The sequence below is a fragment of the Hirsutella rhossiliensis genome (genome assembly GCF_020360975.1).
Source record: "Hirsutella rhossiliensis strain HR02 chromosome Unknown scaffold00001, whole genome shotgun sequence".
In the NCBI taxonomy this organism is placed as follows: Eukaryota; Fungi; Ascomycota; class Sordariomycetes; order Hypocreales; family Ophiocordycipitaceae; genus Hirsutella; species Hirsutella rhossiliensis.
Genome location: NW_025408667.1, coordinates 2,439,220 through 2,456,939, shown reverse-complemented (window position 1 = coordinate 2,456,939; position 17,720 = coordinate 2,439,220). Strand labels below are relative to the sequence as shown.

At 36.2% G+C, this 17,720-nt stretch overlaps 2 protein-coding genes across 2 annotated transcripts; both read right to left on the bottom strand.

Moving 5' to 3' along the window:
• Nucleotides 1-247: 247 nt before the first annotated feature.
• On the bottom strand, nucleotides 248-2,032 carry HRG_00336 (gamma-glutamyltranspeptidase domain-containing protein; the record flags this gene model as incomplete). Its single annotated transcript, XM_044858807.1, has 2 exons — nucleotides 248-1,565; nucleotides 1,653-2,032. 2 exons carry the CDS (start codon nucleotides 2,030-2,032, stop codon nucleotides 248-250), a joined length of 1,698 nt encoding a protein of 565 aa, XP_044725207.1.
• Nucleotides 2,033-3,275: 1,243 nt separating this feature from the next.
• Nucleotides 3,276-3,911, bottom strand: HRG_00335 (uncharacterized protein; the record flags this gene model as incomplete). The annotated part of the gene is made up of 2 exons (XM_044858806.1): nucleotides 3,276-3,786; nucleotides 3,853-3,911. 2 exons carry the CDS (start codon nucleotides 3,909-3,911, stop codon nucleotides 3,276-3,278), a joined length of 570 nt encoding a protein of 189 aa, XP_044725206.1.
• Nucleotides 3,912-17,720: the final 13,809 nt, after the last annotated feature.

Here is a 17,720-nt window from a genome sequence, read left to right as displayed (position 1 = left end):
GTCCAACGGACAGACCCGAGGCAAGCCCTTTTGAGCATGGGAACAAGTACTTCGTGGCAAGTGGCCGGGGTTATGCCCGGATCGACGAGCCTTCTGAGCCATCAAATGCAAGAGGGTTCAATGCCACAAGAGGGTTCAAGGCACCGAGTGTCCGCTGTACATGAATCTAGGCGACGCCAGAAGCACACGTGGCTAAATGGGTATTTCTATATTCTGCATACACTGAAAGCTTTCGTCCTATACATCATTAAACGGCAAAGCCGCCCGAGTTCTTCTGTCTCGGATCCCCTGCTGCTTCAAACGTGCCGTTTGGAAGCAGTCGCAAGCCCTGAGCGGCGCTCTGTCCCGGCGCAACCCACGTCACGTTATGGTGGAGTGACTTTAAGAACGCGACAGTCGAGTTATCAAATGCATACTCAAACGTCACTAGATTGGGGATGAGCTGGTCGTGTATTCGGGGTTGTGCGAGAGCCTCGGCCGTGGTCATTTTGCCGTCCAGCGCGTGAATCACGCACTGGATCGTGGCAGTGGTGATGCGGCTGCCGCCTGCTGCGCCGATGGAGAAGAACAGCTTGCCGTCGGGCGATTCGACGATGATGGGCGAAATGGACGACAGGGGCCGCTTGCCTGGGCGGATGAAATTGGACGGGCTCGGGGCGTAGCCGAATGGATTGCTTATGTTGGGGACGCTAAAGTCGCTCATTTCATTGTTCATGATAACGCCCGTCTCAGGGACCATAATGCGGGATCCGAAGAGCAGGTTAACGGTGGTGGTCAGCGATACCGACATGCCGCTTGCATCGGCAGCCACAATATGCGACGTGCCTGGTGTGTTGAGGGACTCGATGCCCTCGGGATCATAGTACGCAACGTCTTGGGTGGTAAAGTCGGAGATTTTGGCCCGAGTGTGCTCTCCTGTCTCAGGGGAAACCATTATCTCCGTGTACTCGGCAAGCCTATCCACGAAAGACGGGTCGCCTAGGACGGTTCGCTGTCCGTAAGCAAACCGCATGGCCTCGTCGAGACGGTGGGTCGACAAGTTGGCCTGGGAGGGGTCGTTGAAGCCATCGTAGCCGCTGACGACGTTGAGAGCACTAAGGGCGACGACACCGCTAGACGGCGCGCTGGTGCTCGTCAGCTTGTAGCCCCGGTAGTTGATAGCCGCGGGCTTTCTCAGTGTGATGGTATAGTTTTTGAGATCCTCCAGCGTCATGGTGCCATTGGCGTCTTGAAGAGCGGCAATAGTTGCTTTCGCAAGAGGTCCCGTGTAAAAGGCTTCAGCACCTCGTTCGGCGATGGTTTCAAGCGTGTCGGCGTACCGTCTCCGGGTCATGGTCTCTCCTAGCTGGACGCGGCGGCCGCGGGGGGCAAAGTCGATTGCCCACGCCGGGTCATCAGTGAAGAAGCTGTTGGGCGACACGGAGTCCATGTACCTCACCAGATCCTCTCTCACGGTGAAGCCGTCCCGGGCGAGCCTGATGGCCGGGGCCATGACATGGGCCCACGACAGCTTACCATATCGTTCGTGGACATACTCGGTCCCTCTCAGCTCACCGGGGACACCACTGGAGCCCGACGAATTGCCAGTCAGCCGGGCCGGCCGTGCCAGCGAGGGAGGAATCAAAGGGGCGCGCAGAGAGGAAACCAAGTACCTGGCAAGACCGCCAAACATGCTGGCGTCGGTGTTATTGTGAAACATGTCTTCAAAGGCCGCGGCTGGCGCCGTCTCCCGGAAGTCGACGAACTCATAGGTGCCATTGCTGGTGCGCACCAGCATGAAGCCGCCGCCGCCGATGCCGCTGTGATACATGCCGATGACGCCCACACAGAAGACGGTGCCGACAAGGGCATCGACGGCATTGCCCCCGTCCTCGAGCAGGTTGGTCCCGATCCTGCTGCAGACATCGCTCTCGGAAGCAACGGCCCCCAGCTTTGGCGCGCCGCTGCCGGGATAAGTTGGCTGGGACCAAGCCGCCGTCGGGAACAGGGCGGCCCCGAGGAGCACCGTCCGCTTGAGGGAGAGGAATGCCATTGTCGGCGAGGATGACGATTGCTTCAACGTTTCGGCCTGCGGATGGATGAAAGGGGAATTGCACCAGAATGTCTGACAGCGAGGAACCGAAGCCAGGGGTCCCCTCGCGATGCGCCGACGGCATTTTATCAACAATGTCGATCGCTTTCACCGACGAAGCAGGCTGTTGCACCCAACCGACGAATCCGGACTGGACGACTAATACCAAGCGCTGACATGCGTCACGCCATTTGCAACCCGAATCACCATTGTTTTATTATTATTACTATTATCTGTATTATCTTTCGTCCCACGGATTCAAGCTGCACTATTGGGCCAATTGCCGACAGGGGGTGAGACGGGGGTTGAGAGATGCAGGACCTCTTGTCAGCCCGTTTGTGCCGAGTAGCCCGGGAAGCAATTGCTAGTTTCTGTCTAGTTCATAAAAGAGGGCGATAATTCGCGCAGGAACAAAGTGCACGTTGCATCAAGATAATGGATGCAGCCCGTCCATGTGGGAGCTGTGTAGCCGGGAGAGCAATGCGGGGAGCGGCCGTCTTCGGCCCCTTTGTTGGATGGCAACATTCTTATCTTCTTTGACAAGTGAGGTCCTACAACCGTATTAAGAAAGGGAATCAAAATGTAGCATTTGCCCTTTTCCATAAATGTATTTCAACGTGGGCGTGCCGACTTCATCGAGAGTCAGGTAGCTCTGGTAGTTAATTAGCCAGCCGTTGGTAGAGCTGAAGACGACTCAGCAGTCAGCACAGTTGAAGCTCACTTCATGTCGAACACGTTGGTTGTGCCCTTGCCGTCTTCAAGATCGATGGGCCAATGGCGGTCTTGCGTCGTCTGGGACCCGGCCAACGCCACGGCGTCACAGCAAGCGCCAAGGACACTTTGTCGCTGGCACTACAGACGGCCATGTTTGTGCAACGTGCTCTAGGTTGTCTTCTGAGAATTGGCGAGCATCAAGCGCATCCTCACCATGGAGACCTCGCGCGGTTGGGGTATTTCAGACTGCCTGCTTATACAAGACACTGAGCTGATGAACGCCGCTGCCAGATCAGATGAGCAAGGGTAAAGTTGGATATGGTAACCGATGGCCGGCCAGCGACAGAAGCACAGATGTCGGATGAGAAGAAAAAAGCCCAGTAGACGGAATCAACTCGTGCCAAATATATAAGCCATATCCCAGTCCGACGCGCCTCGTTTCATCAGCTGGGCAACCAGATTCGGGCAAAGACACACCTTGACGCCCTTGTCAATGCCAACGAGCCCGGTTCGCTCGGTCGTACTCTTCCTCTGAATACCCATCCCACTGCATCCGCAGACTGCGAGCATCCCTGCTGCTCCTCGTCCCCTGACCAGGAAGCCGTTCACCCTCGAACCTGAGACCCCGGTAGTCAAACCATCCCTCAATCCGACCACCACCTAGAAACTTGATCCAGCCCTGGTGGTGGTCGCCGTACATAATGGGGCCATCGGATTCCCTTCCACGCCATTTGAACTCATAGTAATCATCTGATGACTGCCAAGGTCGCTCGTCAATGAATAGCACGCCCTCGATGATGCCTAAATCGAAACTTCCCCAGAGAGCCGAGCCGGCAAGGGTGAGCGTCATTTCGAAGTCGGAACCGTAACAGTTCCACTGGGAGGTGACAAAAGGGCAATCGATGTTGTAATCGCCATTGATGAGGCCGAGAGAGTCTAAGCCAGCTCCCGGCTGATCGTCCTCTTCAAACTCGGAGTAAGGCGGGGGAGGCTGGTTGTAGCTAGGACCGCCGCGATCATCCAAGTCGCTGTATCCTTCAGAGTTGCTGTGACCATCCGAGTCGTACTCGTCTTCACTGATCCACTGGGCCTGTGCTGGAGGGGGAGGTATTCGACCTCGAGCCATGAATGCCCCGCTGCGTCGTGCGGTCTGCTTGGGACGGGAGGCTGGGGCTGGAGCTGGAGAGGGGGGATTAGGAGCAGGGATCCGACCTCGTGCCATGAACGCTCCGCTGCGTCGTGCGGTTAGCTTGGTGCGAGGGGCTTGAGCCGGAGAAGCGGCATCCTGCGTTGCGTGGAGGCTTGTTCCCTGTGAGATGCCACCGCGACGGGCTGTCTGCTTCTTTGCTGGCGCCGGGGAAGGGGCAGCTTGGGTTGCGCGGACGCTGGATCCCGGGGCAATGCCGCCGCGGCGAGCCGTCTGCTTTTTCGCCGGGCCGGCTGTGGTGACTGTTGTAAGTCAGCCCACCTAAAGTCCGGCACACCCCAACACCGGCACTCTCCACAACACCAAGGCAGGCACATTCCAACAGTAATTAAAGCCGCATTTCAACGTTACGATAGTTAATTATAGTGTTTTCTAGCTATTTAAGCTGCCAGCTACTATATAGAGCTTTAAAATCTGCGTCCTAACTAGCTGCGGCAATAGTAGCCGGCTCGAGGATGCGCTCGAGCCGCTGCCTCGTCTTAATAACTTAATTAATCCATACGAACCGGCTATTAGGATCCTATAGAACCTTTTTCTGTTTTCGAGGCCGTAGACGATATAATTAATGCTTAAGCTATTATATTCGAAGCTAGGTAGCTATAAGCTGCTAATTTTAATTATTAAAGGCGCGGCTAACTTTGCTAAAGAGTAGTCGGATTATATAGTTAACTTAACCGCGATTTTCTAGCCCTATAACGAGGCGGCGAACTTCTTATAATCGTTTAGGCGTTTTAAGGGCATTGTTATTAGCTAAGGAGCTAATATTCTTCTTTTTTAATAGCGTTAACGGCGTTAACGGCTACGGTAAGATAAAGCGGCTTAATAAGGGCTTTACTATATTAATTAGCTATAAACTAGACCCGCGCTAACCTCCCTTAATATTTTTTTTTAGTTAGGCTAGCCTACCGGGCTTTATAGTAGATATAAAGGAAGGTAGCTATACTAATTAGCGCTATATCGTTAAAAGATATAATTTTCTTAAGTTAACGTTAATATACGGCCTTAATAGGCGAGAAAACTAAGATATTAAGTAGTTAGAGGATATATAAGGAGTATAATAGTAGGAAAAGGAGATATATACTATTTTAGAAGTATTTATATATAAAATTATTAGGCTTATAACTCCTATAGCCGTTAATAATAAGAAGAGTATTACCTTACTTATAGTACCTTTTTTTATTATTACTACTTATATATAGCCTCTAAGGCTATAGCGAGGCTAGTAAGGGCCTAGGCCCCTATTAGTAGTCCTAGCTAGCTATAAAGCCTAGGGGCTTATAACTAATTAGGGAAAGGGTAGCTTAAAGGTAATAATAAAGGAAAGGTTAGTTTAGTTCCTCCTACGCGGTAATTTTCCCCCCTAAGAGCCCTAGGGCCCCTAGGTTACTCCTTTTCGAGCTACTTAGCTATCCCTATCTTTATTTAGCTAAGAATGTTAGAAGGGCTTCCCTTCTACCCTTAGAGCTATAGAGAATAAGTAGGCTAAGGGCCCCCTTCTATCTCTTAAAGGTCTAGTAAAGGACCTCTCTTTCCCTCCTATAGTTCGGGCACCTTAGGATAAGGTGCCTAGCTATATACCTTCCTTAGCTATAGCGGTAGTTATCTCGGTCTACCTTATTAGTCCTTTTTAGGAAGGAAAATAAGAAGCTAGCCCTATAAATGAGCTAGTAGAAAGCTAAGAGGGTCGGCCTAGGCCTCTCTATAAGGTCCTTTTCTAGGCTAAGGGCTAGGCGGGGGGTCTTTTAAATAGATATATAGTACTTACTTAGGCTCTTAGCCCTAGGGCCTTTAGCCGCTTTAGTAGCTTAGAGTCCCTTTTAATAGTCCTTAGTAGCTTACCGGACCTTTCTTTATAAGTAGCTAATAAAGACTAAGGGGGTCCCTTAGGTAGGGGCCCTTAAGCCTCTTTTAGCTAGCTAGTTAGCTAGCTTATTACTAAAGATCCTTAGGTAGCTAGGGCACTAGTATAGCTATACGTTATTAAAGGCTTCTAAGCTAAATAAGAGCCTTTTAATATATATAGCTAGGTCTAAGAAACCTATAACCTTCTTTATAGTAGCTTAGCTATTTATAAAGATATAGGTATTTATAAGGGGGTTAAGAGGGCTAAGCTTTAAGGGCCGAGGCCTCTTAGCTAGGTCCTCTAAGACCCTTAGTATTATAAATAGCTTTACGTTAGCTACTTCGATCGAGGGCCCTAGGTTCTTATAGTACGCCTTAATAGGCTTTTTTTCTAGGCCTAGTTTATAAAAGGAGTAAGCGTTAGTCTCTATAAGGGACCCTTTAAGGCACCCCTTAAAGCCGTTAGTATAAAAGGCTAGGGGCTATAACCTAAAGTCTTCTAGGCTAGCTAAGCTAGCTAAGAAGCGTTAATATTACTTCTTAGCTAAGGGCTTAAGGGTCTTTATTATTATAATAAAGGCCTTAGGCTCTAGGGCCTATAAGGGCTCCTAGCTAGCTTTCCTTCCTTCTAAGTTATAATTAGGTCTTATAAGGGCTACTAGGCCTTTAAGGAGGTAAAAGAGCTATATATATAGCTTAATATAGCTTAAGGCCCTTAAGTTAGAGCCTAAGTTAGCGAGGTTATCCTATATAGCTAGGTTATAAGCCTATCTTATAAGGTAACTAAGTAAGAAGTATAAGGTCTAGAAGGTATAAGAGAGGCATGCCCTTTTAAATCGTACCTTTAGTAGTAGTAGGGCCGCTTTAGCTTTTAAAGCCTTAATATAAGATCCTTTAAAGGCCCCTAAGACTTTTAAGAGAGCTTAGTTTTATAGCCTTTAAAATAGCTTTATAAAGCTCTTAGGGGTCTTAGGCCCCCTATACTAAAGCTAGGCCCTATAGTTTATTATAAAGGTTACGTAGGCCTAGTAGAGCTATTTAGAGGCTCTAAATAATAAGCCTTTTTATATAGAGGTTAGGTAGGATAGTCCTTCGAAGGTAGCTTATATAGAGGCTACCTTCTTCTTAATATATTATTTAAATAAGAGCCTAGAATTAAAGAAGACCCTTAGCTACTATACTAAGGGCTTTACCTTAAATAATAAGCCTCTTACTATTATACCTTTTAAAATAGGCTGCTATTACTTACTAAAGTAAATAAGTTCTATCTTTAAGGGGTCGAAGTAGACCCCTTAGTCTTTAGCTTATTTAAATAGGTTAGTAGCTGTTACTTCTAGCTATCGAACGTTCTTCTTAGCTAAGGTCGACGTTATAAAGATACTAAAGTTATCTATATAAGATAGCTAGTATCCCTTAGCTACTAATATCCCCCTTATATATAAAAGGAATAGAATAAAGCTAATAAGGGACCTTTAAAGCACCCTTATTACTAGGTCTATAAGGGGCTAGACTTACCCTTTAAAGGCTAGCTAGATCTTCCTTTAGTAAGAAAGTAGTCTACTTAGCTTATAAGGGCCTTAAGAAGGTTTAATTCCCTTAGGACCCTTATAAGCTATTCCTTTAATATAAAATCGAAGGCGCCCTTTATATCTAATAAGAGGGTACTAGTAATAGCCTTTTTATTAAACTCCCGCTTCTTTTAAATATAGTATAGAAGGAGGAAGGCTATATTTATAGCTAACTACTATTTTCGTCCCCCTAGCTATATAGGGTTTAGAAGCCCGGCCGTATTAGCTATATAGCTTAGCTAGGTAGTATATAGCTTTTTAAGGACCTTTCCTCTTAAGGTATATAAGTAAAAGCGGAATTTTAGGAAATCAAGGAATTATATAAGACTATATAATAAAAGGGAAGAAGGAGTATAAGGTAGGATCTTTAATAGAATTTATTAGTAGTATATTAGTATATAGAAGAGGTATTAAAGGTAATAATTCTATCTCTATCTACTAGCGGATATACTATCTTATATAGATAAACCTTTAGGGACTAGATTTAGGCTACCGTATAGCCCTAAGACTAAGGAATTCTATAATACCTTAAGTATAGCTAAAAGTATCTTAGTTCTACTAATATTTATATTTAAAGGAGGTTAGTCGTGCTAGTATTCTTAAGAGGTCTTAAGAGGTCTTAGCTAGTATTCTAAGCTAGCTCTATTCCTTCGATTCCTAATTATATAATAACCGGCACCCCGTTTAATATATAATAATATATAAAATAATAAGCGATTCTTACTTTATATAATAGGATTTTATCTATAATTAATATACTACTTATTAGCTTATATAATTATAAGAGTATATTATAGCTACTTTATTTATAATAGGAAAACACCGTTCCTTATATTTCCTAAGTAGTTAAGTAAACTTATAATCTTATAGGCCTTAAGGATAGTATAGTCTAGCTTATTTTACTTAGGAAGTATAATTTCTATAGCTTCTTTCTATACTATAAGGTAGTATCCTTAGTTAAATAAAGCTTTATAGGCCCTATTAAAGACTATAAGGATAGCCTTATATATATATTAAATAGGGAGGAAGCTAAGGGAGTCTAGGCTAAGGGCATTCTTATTAAAAGAGCTAAAAATAGCCCTCTTAATCTTAGGCTCCTTTAGCTCTAACTAGTCTTACTTAACCGTGCCCTTACTACTTATATAGCCTAGGGGCTCTTCTTTTTCTAGGCTCTAAGAGGGGTTAAAGGGAGGGCTAGGGCTAGGGTCTAGGGTTAAAAAAAGGGTTATTAGGAAGGCCTTATATTTTTCTATAAAGGTATTAGCTTTTACCTTTATCCCTTCTTTTATATATAAGATACTAAGAAGGGTAAGGTTAGCTCTAGCCTTAGTATAGGAAAAGGCTATAAAGATATCCTTTCTTACTACTTTTATTAAGAAGCTCTCTTAGTATTACTTTTTAATAGCCTTAATAGTATACTTAAAGCTATTTCGGGCCTTTATAAAGCTCTTTTAGCTCTCCTTATCCTAGGCTAGCCTATAAGCCTATTAGGCTAAGCTTAGGGCTTTCTAAAAGTAGGTTAGCTCGTCGGTCTACTAAGGCTTAGATCCTTTATAAGGCTTCTTTTTTAGTATTACTATATTAGAGGCCTTTATAAAGGTTCTTATTAAAAGGGAAGCTATCCCTTCTTAGTTATCTTTCTTATAGCCCTCTTTATAGCTATAAGGAGGTCTTATTCCTTCTTAGCTAAGTATTCTAAAAATACCTTTTAGTTTACTTTCCTATAATTATAAGTAGTAGGCCTAGCTAGTAGGGGCTTATTAGGGCCCCTTAAGCTAGCTTTAAAGGCTATAGGCTTAAATTATTAAGCTTATAGCCTTTAAGAAGCGGAAGTTAGCTTAGGTTAGCTATTTAAAAGGGCTATAGAAAGTAAGGTCTATAACTAAGGCCCCTTTTAAGCCTTTCCTTTAATAGGTGCCTTTTATAACTACTTTAAGGTCTATTAGTAAGGAAGCCTTATAGCGGTTAAGCTAGCTAATAAGGGCTTCTGCCTTATAGGCCTTAGAAGGTTTTATAAAAGGGTTTTATTAAGAGTAGTATAAGTTAAAGTCCTTTATTAAAAGGAAGGGCTATTATAAGAGTTAGGCTATTAATAGTAGCCTTTTTATTATAAAGGGCCCTTACTAGCCTTAGCTAGCTAAGGCCCTTTTAACTTCTTTTTTATTATATAGGTTAATAAAGGTAAATAGTTTAATACCTTTTACCTTTATAGCTTATATATTAAGATTATAAAAGAGGTTAAAGCTAGGGCTAGCTTCTATTTAAGCTTCTTTCCTCTTATATACTATAACCTTAAGCCTCTTAGTAAGCTTAAGGAAGTTAATAAAAGGGATAAGGGTTATAATATTATAAGCTAAATACTATATAAGGATATAGCTATTATTAATCTTATAAAGGTAGGGCTCTTATAATAAGATAAGGTCCGCTCTTATTTCTAAGGCCTATTTTAAGATTAATAGGTTAGCTATTTCCTACCTATTAGTATTATACTATATAATACTAATAAGGTTATAGTTAGGCCTAGGGGGCCTAAGGGGCTTTAAGGACCTTATAGGCGTAAGGGGGCTAGGGCTATTAAGTATTAGTTATTCCCTTATAGACTTTATATTATACCTTATTAGTCGTAAGGTACTCTCTTTTATAGTTATAGTATTAAACCTTAAAGTAAGAGTAGCCTTAGCTAGCCTTATAGCTAAGGTAGTTATAGTCCTTAGTTAAGTGCTTTTCTAAGTAAAAGGTATACTTAATAGGCTGCTAGTAAGTTTAAGGGTTATAGCTAAAGGAAAGGCACTTATAGTACTATATATATATAGTATATTTCTTATAGGCCTTAACTTAAATCTATAGGCTTACTATATAAAGGCTTTTTTTTTAGTATTTAGCCCTTATAGCCTTTAAAGGGACTATAAAAATAATAGATCCTACCTTTTACGTTAGGCCTAAGGTACCTAGCTACCTAGGCTGCCCTAAGATATCGATCCTACTAAAGGTTTTAGCTTCTATAACGAAGATATTAAGGATAAGGGTCTTTAAGAGGTTAGGAACGCTCTAGGCTATTAGCTTAGTCTAGCTAGTAGGAAGGTCGGCCAATTTAATAGGTAGCTCCTTAAGGTATAGGGACTACTTCTCCCGCTACTTTAAAAGCTTCTTTACTATATATAGGGCCTTTATTATTATAACTATATTACCTTTATTTAAAGTTAATAGAGCTAATATAGCTAGTTCCCTTATAGCTTTATTAAGCTTATTATAAAGAGTAATAAGGTTAATAGTAAGCGTTAGTAATTCCTTTTTTAGCTTTAAAATAAGTTAGAAGTCCTCTTTTATATTCCTTTTAGCTAGGGCTTTAGTTAAGGCTTTTACTAAGGCTTTAGCTAGAGCCTTAGCTAGGGTCTTAGCTAGGGCCTTAAGCGCCTTCTTTATAGTAACCTTAGCCTATAAGCTTACTTTAAGGTTTCCTTAGGTAGCCTTAAGCTACTAAGCGGCCTTAAGCTAGTATAAGGGCTATTATAGGGGCTGTTAGCGTCTAGGGTTCTTATAGCTGCCTTCTTAAGCCCTTTTATAAGGGTCTTATAAAAGGGTTCGATTTTTTAGGCTTCCTTAAGGGCCTAGAGGGCCTACTAAAGGAAGCCCTAGGCCCGGTCCCTAAGGAAGAGGTACTAAGGCTAGGACTAGGTCTACTATAAGTATTAAAACGTAGGTTAGATAAGCGTAGGGCTAATAAGGCTATTAAAGGTAGCTCTCTTTTACCCCTTTACTTACTTTAAAGGCTAATTAAGCTAAAATTAGCTAGTATAAGGTAGGGCTAGGCTAGGCTTAAAGAAGCTAGTCTTTAATATAAGCTAGATATTATCTTTTATCTCTATATCCTTTAGGTCTTAGTCTTAGGTCCTAGGCCTTTCTTTTAAGGTCCTTAAAGGGCTTTAGCCCTCTAAAGCTTCTTTTAAGTAGGCCCTAGCCTCTAAGGTACTTATTTCGACCCTTAAGTTAAGGGGGGGGGGGGGGGGGTTAAAAGGGCCCTCCTTAGGTCTAAGCTAGGGTCTTAAGTTAGGTCTAAGCTGGGTCCTATTAGCGGGGGGCATATACCCTTAGTTAGCGAGGGTAAGAAAGAGGTTTCTACTTATATAAAGGAGAACCTTACTTAATTTATAATCTTTAATAGTATATTATATACCCGCTAATAGCTATATAAGGCTATACTTAAGGGGGCGTAATATATTATTCGTAGTAGTTCTAGGTATATACTTTTTCTATATTTTAGGCTTAGTTTTAAAAGGTTAGCTAAGAAGTTATAATAATATATAGTATACTTATAGTACTTTATTTAAAGGATAAAAACCTACTTTAGCTATTTAATAGTAATAGTATTACTTATCTAGCCTTTTAAGGAGGTAATAAAGTCTTAATCTTATAAAAAATTAAGTTTATTAAGGAACTATTAGTATTAAAGGTCTTAACCCTTAAAAATTATAAGGGGAGTTAAGGCCTAGCTTATAGTAAAGATATATTTAACTATTATAGTTTAATAACGCGATCTTAGTTACTTTTTAAGAGTCTCTTACTTTTCTAAGCTCCTTAGTACTAAACTATTAAAGCTAAGGCCTTTAAAGATACTTATTTCGGCTATATTAAAGTAGGACTTTAATAGGATTACTTATATAGCTAGTAGCTTAAGTAATTAAAACTATTCCTTAATATAGGCTATAGAGGCGCTATTAACGTAATTAAAATTAAGAGATCTACTTTTAATAGTACTAATCTTTAGGTTCTAGGCTAAAAAGCCCGAAATCTATTACTTCTTAAGTAGACGGGTATCGCCGCTAGCCTTAACGATATAGCTAGTAAATTCCTTACCTTAATAATATATTAGAGGTAGCTTAAGTGCGGCCTAGGTAATAACTTAGTTAGTAAGGTATTTTTCCTACTCTTAGCTAAGCTTTTAATATACTTATTTTACTACCTTAATAAGTAAAGCCCCTTTAAAATATATATAAAGGGTCCCTCTTAAAATACCTTACTTTCGACTAGTATAAAGCTAAAGTATCCTATTTTTAATAGCTTTAAGTGCTTCTTAAAGCTAGTTTTCGGTATACTTAGAAAGCTAAGGTATTACTAATATAAATAGTATTTATTTTATAATTATAAGGTAAGAGATATATAAGAAAACGTAGTTATAATATAATATATTTAATAATATAATAGTATTATAAGGAGTACTAGTATTAAAGTATATTAAACTTTAAGTAAGCTAACTTATTAGATTTAGTTTTTAAAGTTAAGCTTTTAAATATAATAGTCCTATAACGACTAGTATTATTCCTAAGGGATAAACCTATTAAGGGGTTTATATTAATAGATATAATAAGGCGTAGTCTAAGTAATAATAAGTATATTACGTTAGTAATAAGTTAGAGGTTATAGACTATAAACTATAACTAAGTAATTAAGTAATCGGAATAAAAAATAAGATTATAATAGAGATTATAATAATTATATTAAAAGCTATTAAGCTATCTATTTAAAGGAGTAAAAGTAGGTAGCTATATATACTTATAGAGACTATCCTTAGATTATAGGCCTAGCTATAATCCCTAACGTTAGATCGTATAAAGCATAGTAATCTTATTAATCTTAGATTACTTAGAGTTTTATAATCCCTTTAATCCTATATCTATTAAATAGTCATGCTAACTATTTATCTATTAGACCGTATTATATACTTAACGCGGTCGACCGTTAGCGGCCTAGTAGCTATAGTTATAATATAATATCTCCCCTCCTTTTAGTCTTATTTAAAAGACCTACGATAGCTACCTTAGCTACTATATATAAGTATACCCTTATTATATTATACGTAAGTATATTATTCTTAATTTCTTTATCTTTTCGGGATATACTACTAATAGTATATTTAGTTATATACTAAAATATCGTTCCTAGAAAGCCTCCGAGCGCGCTACTCTTACTAAATATATTAACTTAAGTAGAGATCCTATTAATATACTATATACTTAATACTTTAAAGTAAAGAAAATAAATTATTAAATAGCTAAAAATTCTTCGCGCTATAATAATTATATTACTAGTAGTTATTCTTATTATAATAGTATTTTAGTAGCCTCTTCTTATAAGTATCTTTTAATTCTTTCTATATATAGTAGCTAATATCCTTCTTTTAGTAATTAAATTATTAGTAGAGTAGTATAGGCTATATTTTAAAGAGGAGGAAGCTAGGGAAGCCTTATTAAAGCTTTAAGTATAGCTTACGAACCTTTAGTTATAAATATCTATTACTATTAATTGTTTAGCTTATATTTAAAAGATTTAGAATTATATAAAGGAAAAGAGTTCTAAGTTATTTTATTATAGTATTTAAAAAGTAAATACTAAGGATAGCGTTTTACCTACGCTTAATATAGATAAATATTAAGTAGTAAATAACTTAAAATCGTTAGGCGTTCTTAATAAAGCGAATTAGTCCTTATTTAGTATTAGTAAGGAGTTTATAGATCTTAGTCCTTTAATCCCTCCTAAACCTTTTAGTAAAATTATCGAAGTAAAAAGCTATAGTAGGTTAAGTACTTAAGTAGTTCCTAGGTATTTTCCTTTAGTCTATAACCCTTTTACATAATAAGGTATTTTTATTACTAACCTTATTTTCTTATATCTAGTATTTATTTTACTTTATATTCTTAATTATTATTAACTTTAATCTTTTCCTATAGTTTAGCATTTTATAGCGCTAGTTTTAATATATTAAGTTATTAGGTTATACTTTAAATATTATATTTAGCTATCGTTACTAGTAGTTCCTACTTTTATTAATTTCTAAGAGCTATCCTTTTACTATAAGTACTCTTATATTATAGTTACTTTATCGACTAAAGGTATTAGCTTAACTATTTTCTATTCCTTTTTTATAGATTAATTTATAGTCGAATTCTAATAAGTATTTAGCCTATTAGATCTATTATCCGTTTAACTATTATATTATTATAAAGTATAAGATATTTTTATAATCTATATAAACCTTAACTTTATATATACTTTTAAGAAGGTAGTATCGAAATTCTTTAAAAGCTTAAATAATTCTAAGGAATTCTTTATCGTAGATAAGGTAATTAAGTTCTACGCTATATAGCTTCTTTAAATAAAATATAATTAGTTATAGTTTTCCTTTATTATCTTTTTATCCGATTTATACTCTTAAAGTAAAGTCTAATATATTAGTTTCTAGTTCGATTTATCGTTTTAAATCGAAGGTAGTTAAGACTAGTTCTTATATAATTATAGTTTTAATATCTTTTAAAGCTTCGTTAGCTTTATCGTCCTATATAAATTCTTTTTCCTTCTTCGTTAAGTTATATAGTAGTACTATAATCTTTTTAAAATCTTTAATAAATCGTTAGTAGTAATTTATAAATCCTAGGAAACTTTATATATCCTTAACGTTCTTTAGCGTTAGCTATTCTTTAACTAAGTTAATCTTATTTTATTATATTTATATCTCTCTTAATAAGATTATATATCTAAGAAAGTCTACTTCTTATATATAGAACTTACCTTTCTTTAGTTTAACTAGTAACTTTATATTTTAAAGCGCGCGGAGTACCTTATAGATATATTCCTTATATTCTTCTAAGGTATCTAAGAAAATTAAGATATTATCTTAGTATACTACTATAAAGATATCTAAGTATTTATATAGGATATTATTAATTATCTATTAAAAGGTAGCTAGTATATTTATAAGTCTAAATAGTATTACTAGATATTTAAATAGTCTAAATTTCGTTTTAAAAGCTATTATCTATTTATATTCCTTTTTTATATATATTAAGTTATAGGCGCCTTTAAGGTTAAAAGCTATAAACTATTTTTTACTATATAGTTAATCTTATAGTTCTAATATAAGCGGTAATAGTATTCGGTCCTTTATTATAATATCGTTTAAGCGTCTATAGTTAATAACTAGTTATAGCTTACTATTTTTCTTTAAAATAAATATAACTAGGTAGCTTACTTTAAATATTAACGTTTATATATATCCCTTTTATAGATTCTTATTAAAGTAGTTATATAGTATTTATAGTTACTTTTTATTTAAGTTATAGATCTTATAGAATATTAGCGTTATTTTATCTTTAGGATAAATTTTATGGTCTTATTAGCTATTTTTAGGTAACTTTATCTTAAGTTCTTCCTTAAAGAGTTTATTATATTTCCGGTATTCCTAAGGGATATTCTTTATTTTATCTTATAGGCTTTATTCTTTCTTTTTTTCTCTTAACTTAAGCTCTTTATTAATTTATTTAAGGTCTTTCCTTAAAGTAGTAATAACTCTTTAGATCTTTATATTATATCCTTTATTCTATTTATATTAGATACTAAGTTATATAGCTATATTAGTTAGTATATAGGTCTTATTAGTCGATTTTATTATATCCGCTAGTTTAGTTACTATTTTCGTTTATATCGCTAAAGCCTATAATAACTTACTTAAAAGGTTATCCCTTTTATACTATTTAGTACTAAATTATTATAAAATTTTACTTTCTCTTAAATCTATTAGTCTTAGAAACTTATATTTTTATTTTAACGTAGCTAGCTAGTTTTCTAGTTAATTAGTAGGTTGCTTTCCTATAGCTATAGAAGTCTTAATATAAGGTCGTATTCTTTAATATCTATAATATTAAAGTTAACTTATTTATTATAGTACTAAATATTAATATTAAGGTAATTAATCTCTATATTAATAATTTTATTATTATAGTTAAAGGCCTCTCCTTTAATATTTATAAGTTTATATAGATCTTTCTTATATCTCTATATAAGTTAGTAACGATTAACGACTTTAAGTAAAACGTAATTACCTATCGCGCTATAGTTTAAAAGTATATATATATAATATCCCGCGATTTAAATATCTAATACTATTTAGTTACTATAGCTTACTATTACTATATATAGGGTCCTTAGATCTTATTATATCGTGCTAGTCTATAGCCCTTTTATAAATAGTATACCTTTTTTTTACTTAGTCTATTTTTATTTTATTTAGCTATTTTTCTTTAATTTATTATTAATATTATTTCTTTAAATTTTTATTATATAGTATTATATTAAGGCTTAAGAGACTAATTTCTTATAGCTAATTAAAGATTTCTTATTTCTTAATACTATATCGTTTATATTATACTACTTTATAGTTAATTATATACTATACTTTATAATTCTATTTATTTTTATACTAAAGGTTAAGTTTTTATTTAATATCTTTTTATTTTTTATATAGTATTTATATATCGATTTTTCCTTAGTTAAATATAGCTTATAGCCTTTATATATATTACTAATAATCTTTTAGTATACCGTTTATACTATACTTATACTTTTTTATATTTATAAACTCTATAGTTTAGGTATATATATTTATTATAATCTTCTTTATTATATTTAACTTATTATATAAGTCTTTAAAGATTAAGGGTTTAGATACCTTAAAGTAAGTAGCGTTATACTATTCCTTTATTTTAGTATATTTATAGATTTTATATATCTCTAAAAGATATCTTATTAATAAACTATAATTATCGCGGTATTTAAGTAGTATATTATAATTAAGTTTTTATAATATAACTTAGTTATTTAAGTAGTATTAATTAATTTTTTAGTAGTTTAGTTTTATAGTTAGGTAAGTTTTCGAAAGTACTTATCTCTTAAACTTAACTAAGAAAGCTTTATATTATACCTTTATTTAGAAGTATATTATATAATCTAAGTAGATATATAATATCTATAAAATATACTTATAGTACTTATAAGTAAGTAGTATTTATAGATTATCTTTAAATTCTACTTATAGTTACTATTCTTATTATAGAGCTATAAAGGTATTAACTATAGCGATAGCTATAGCGTAGTCTCCTTTATATAGTACTAGTTAATATCTAATTAATATAGCTTATTAGTTTTCTATAAGAATTTAAGGTATTTATTAAGTTCTAATTTTAAGTATTTTTTTAAATTCTTTAAAGTATAGAGCGTATTCTTTAATCGTAGTATTTTCCCTTAGTAATAAAGGTAGTAGTATAAGTCTATTCTTATCTTTTATTTATCTAGGTATTTCTTATTTTTTAGAGCTTATATTATTAATACTTTATTATTCTTTTTTAGGTTATTATCTAAGTTTCGTAGGTATAAGGGCTATATTTATATCTTCTTTATTATATTATTTATAGACTACTTATTATTATTATTAAGTTTTATTTTATATATCTTCCTAGAATTATTTACTATTTATCTTAATCTAGTCTTA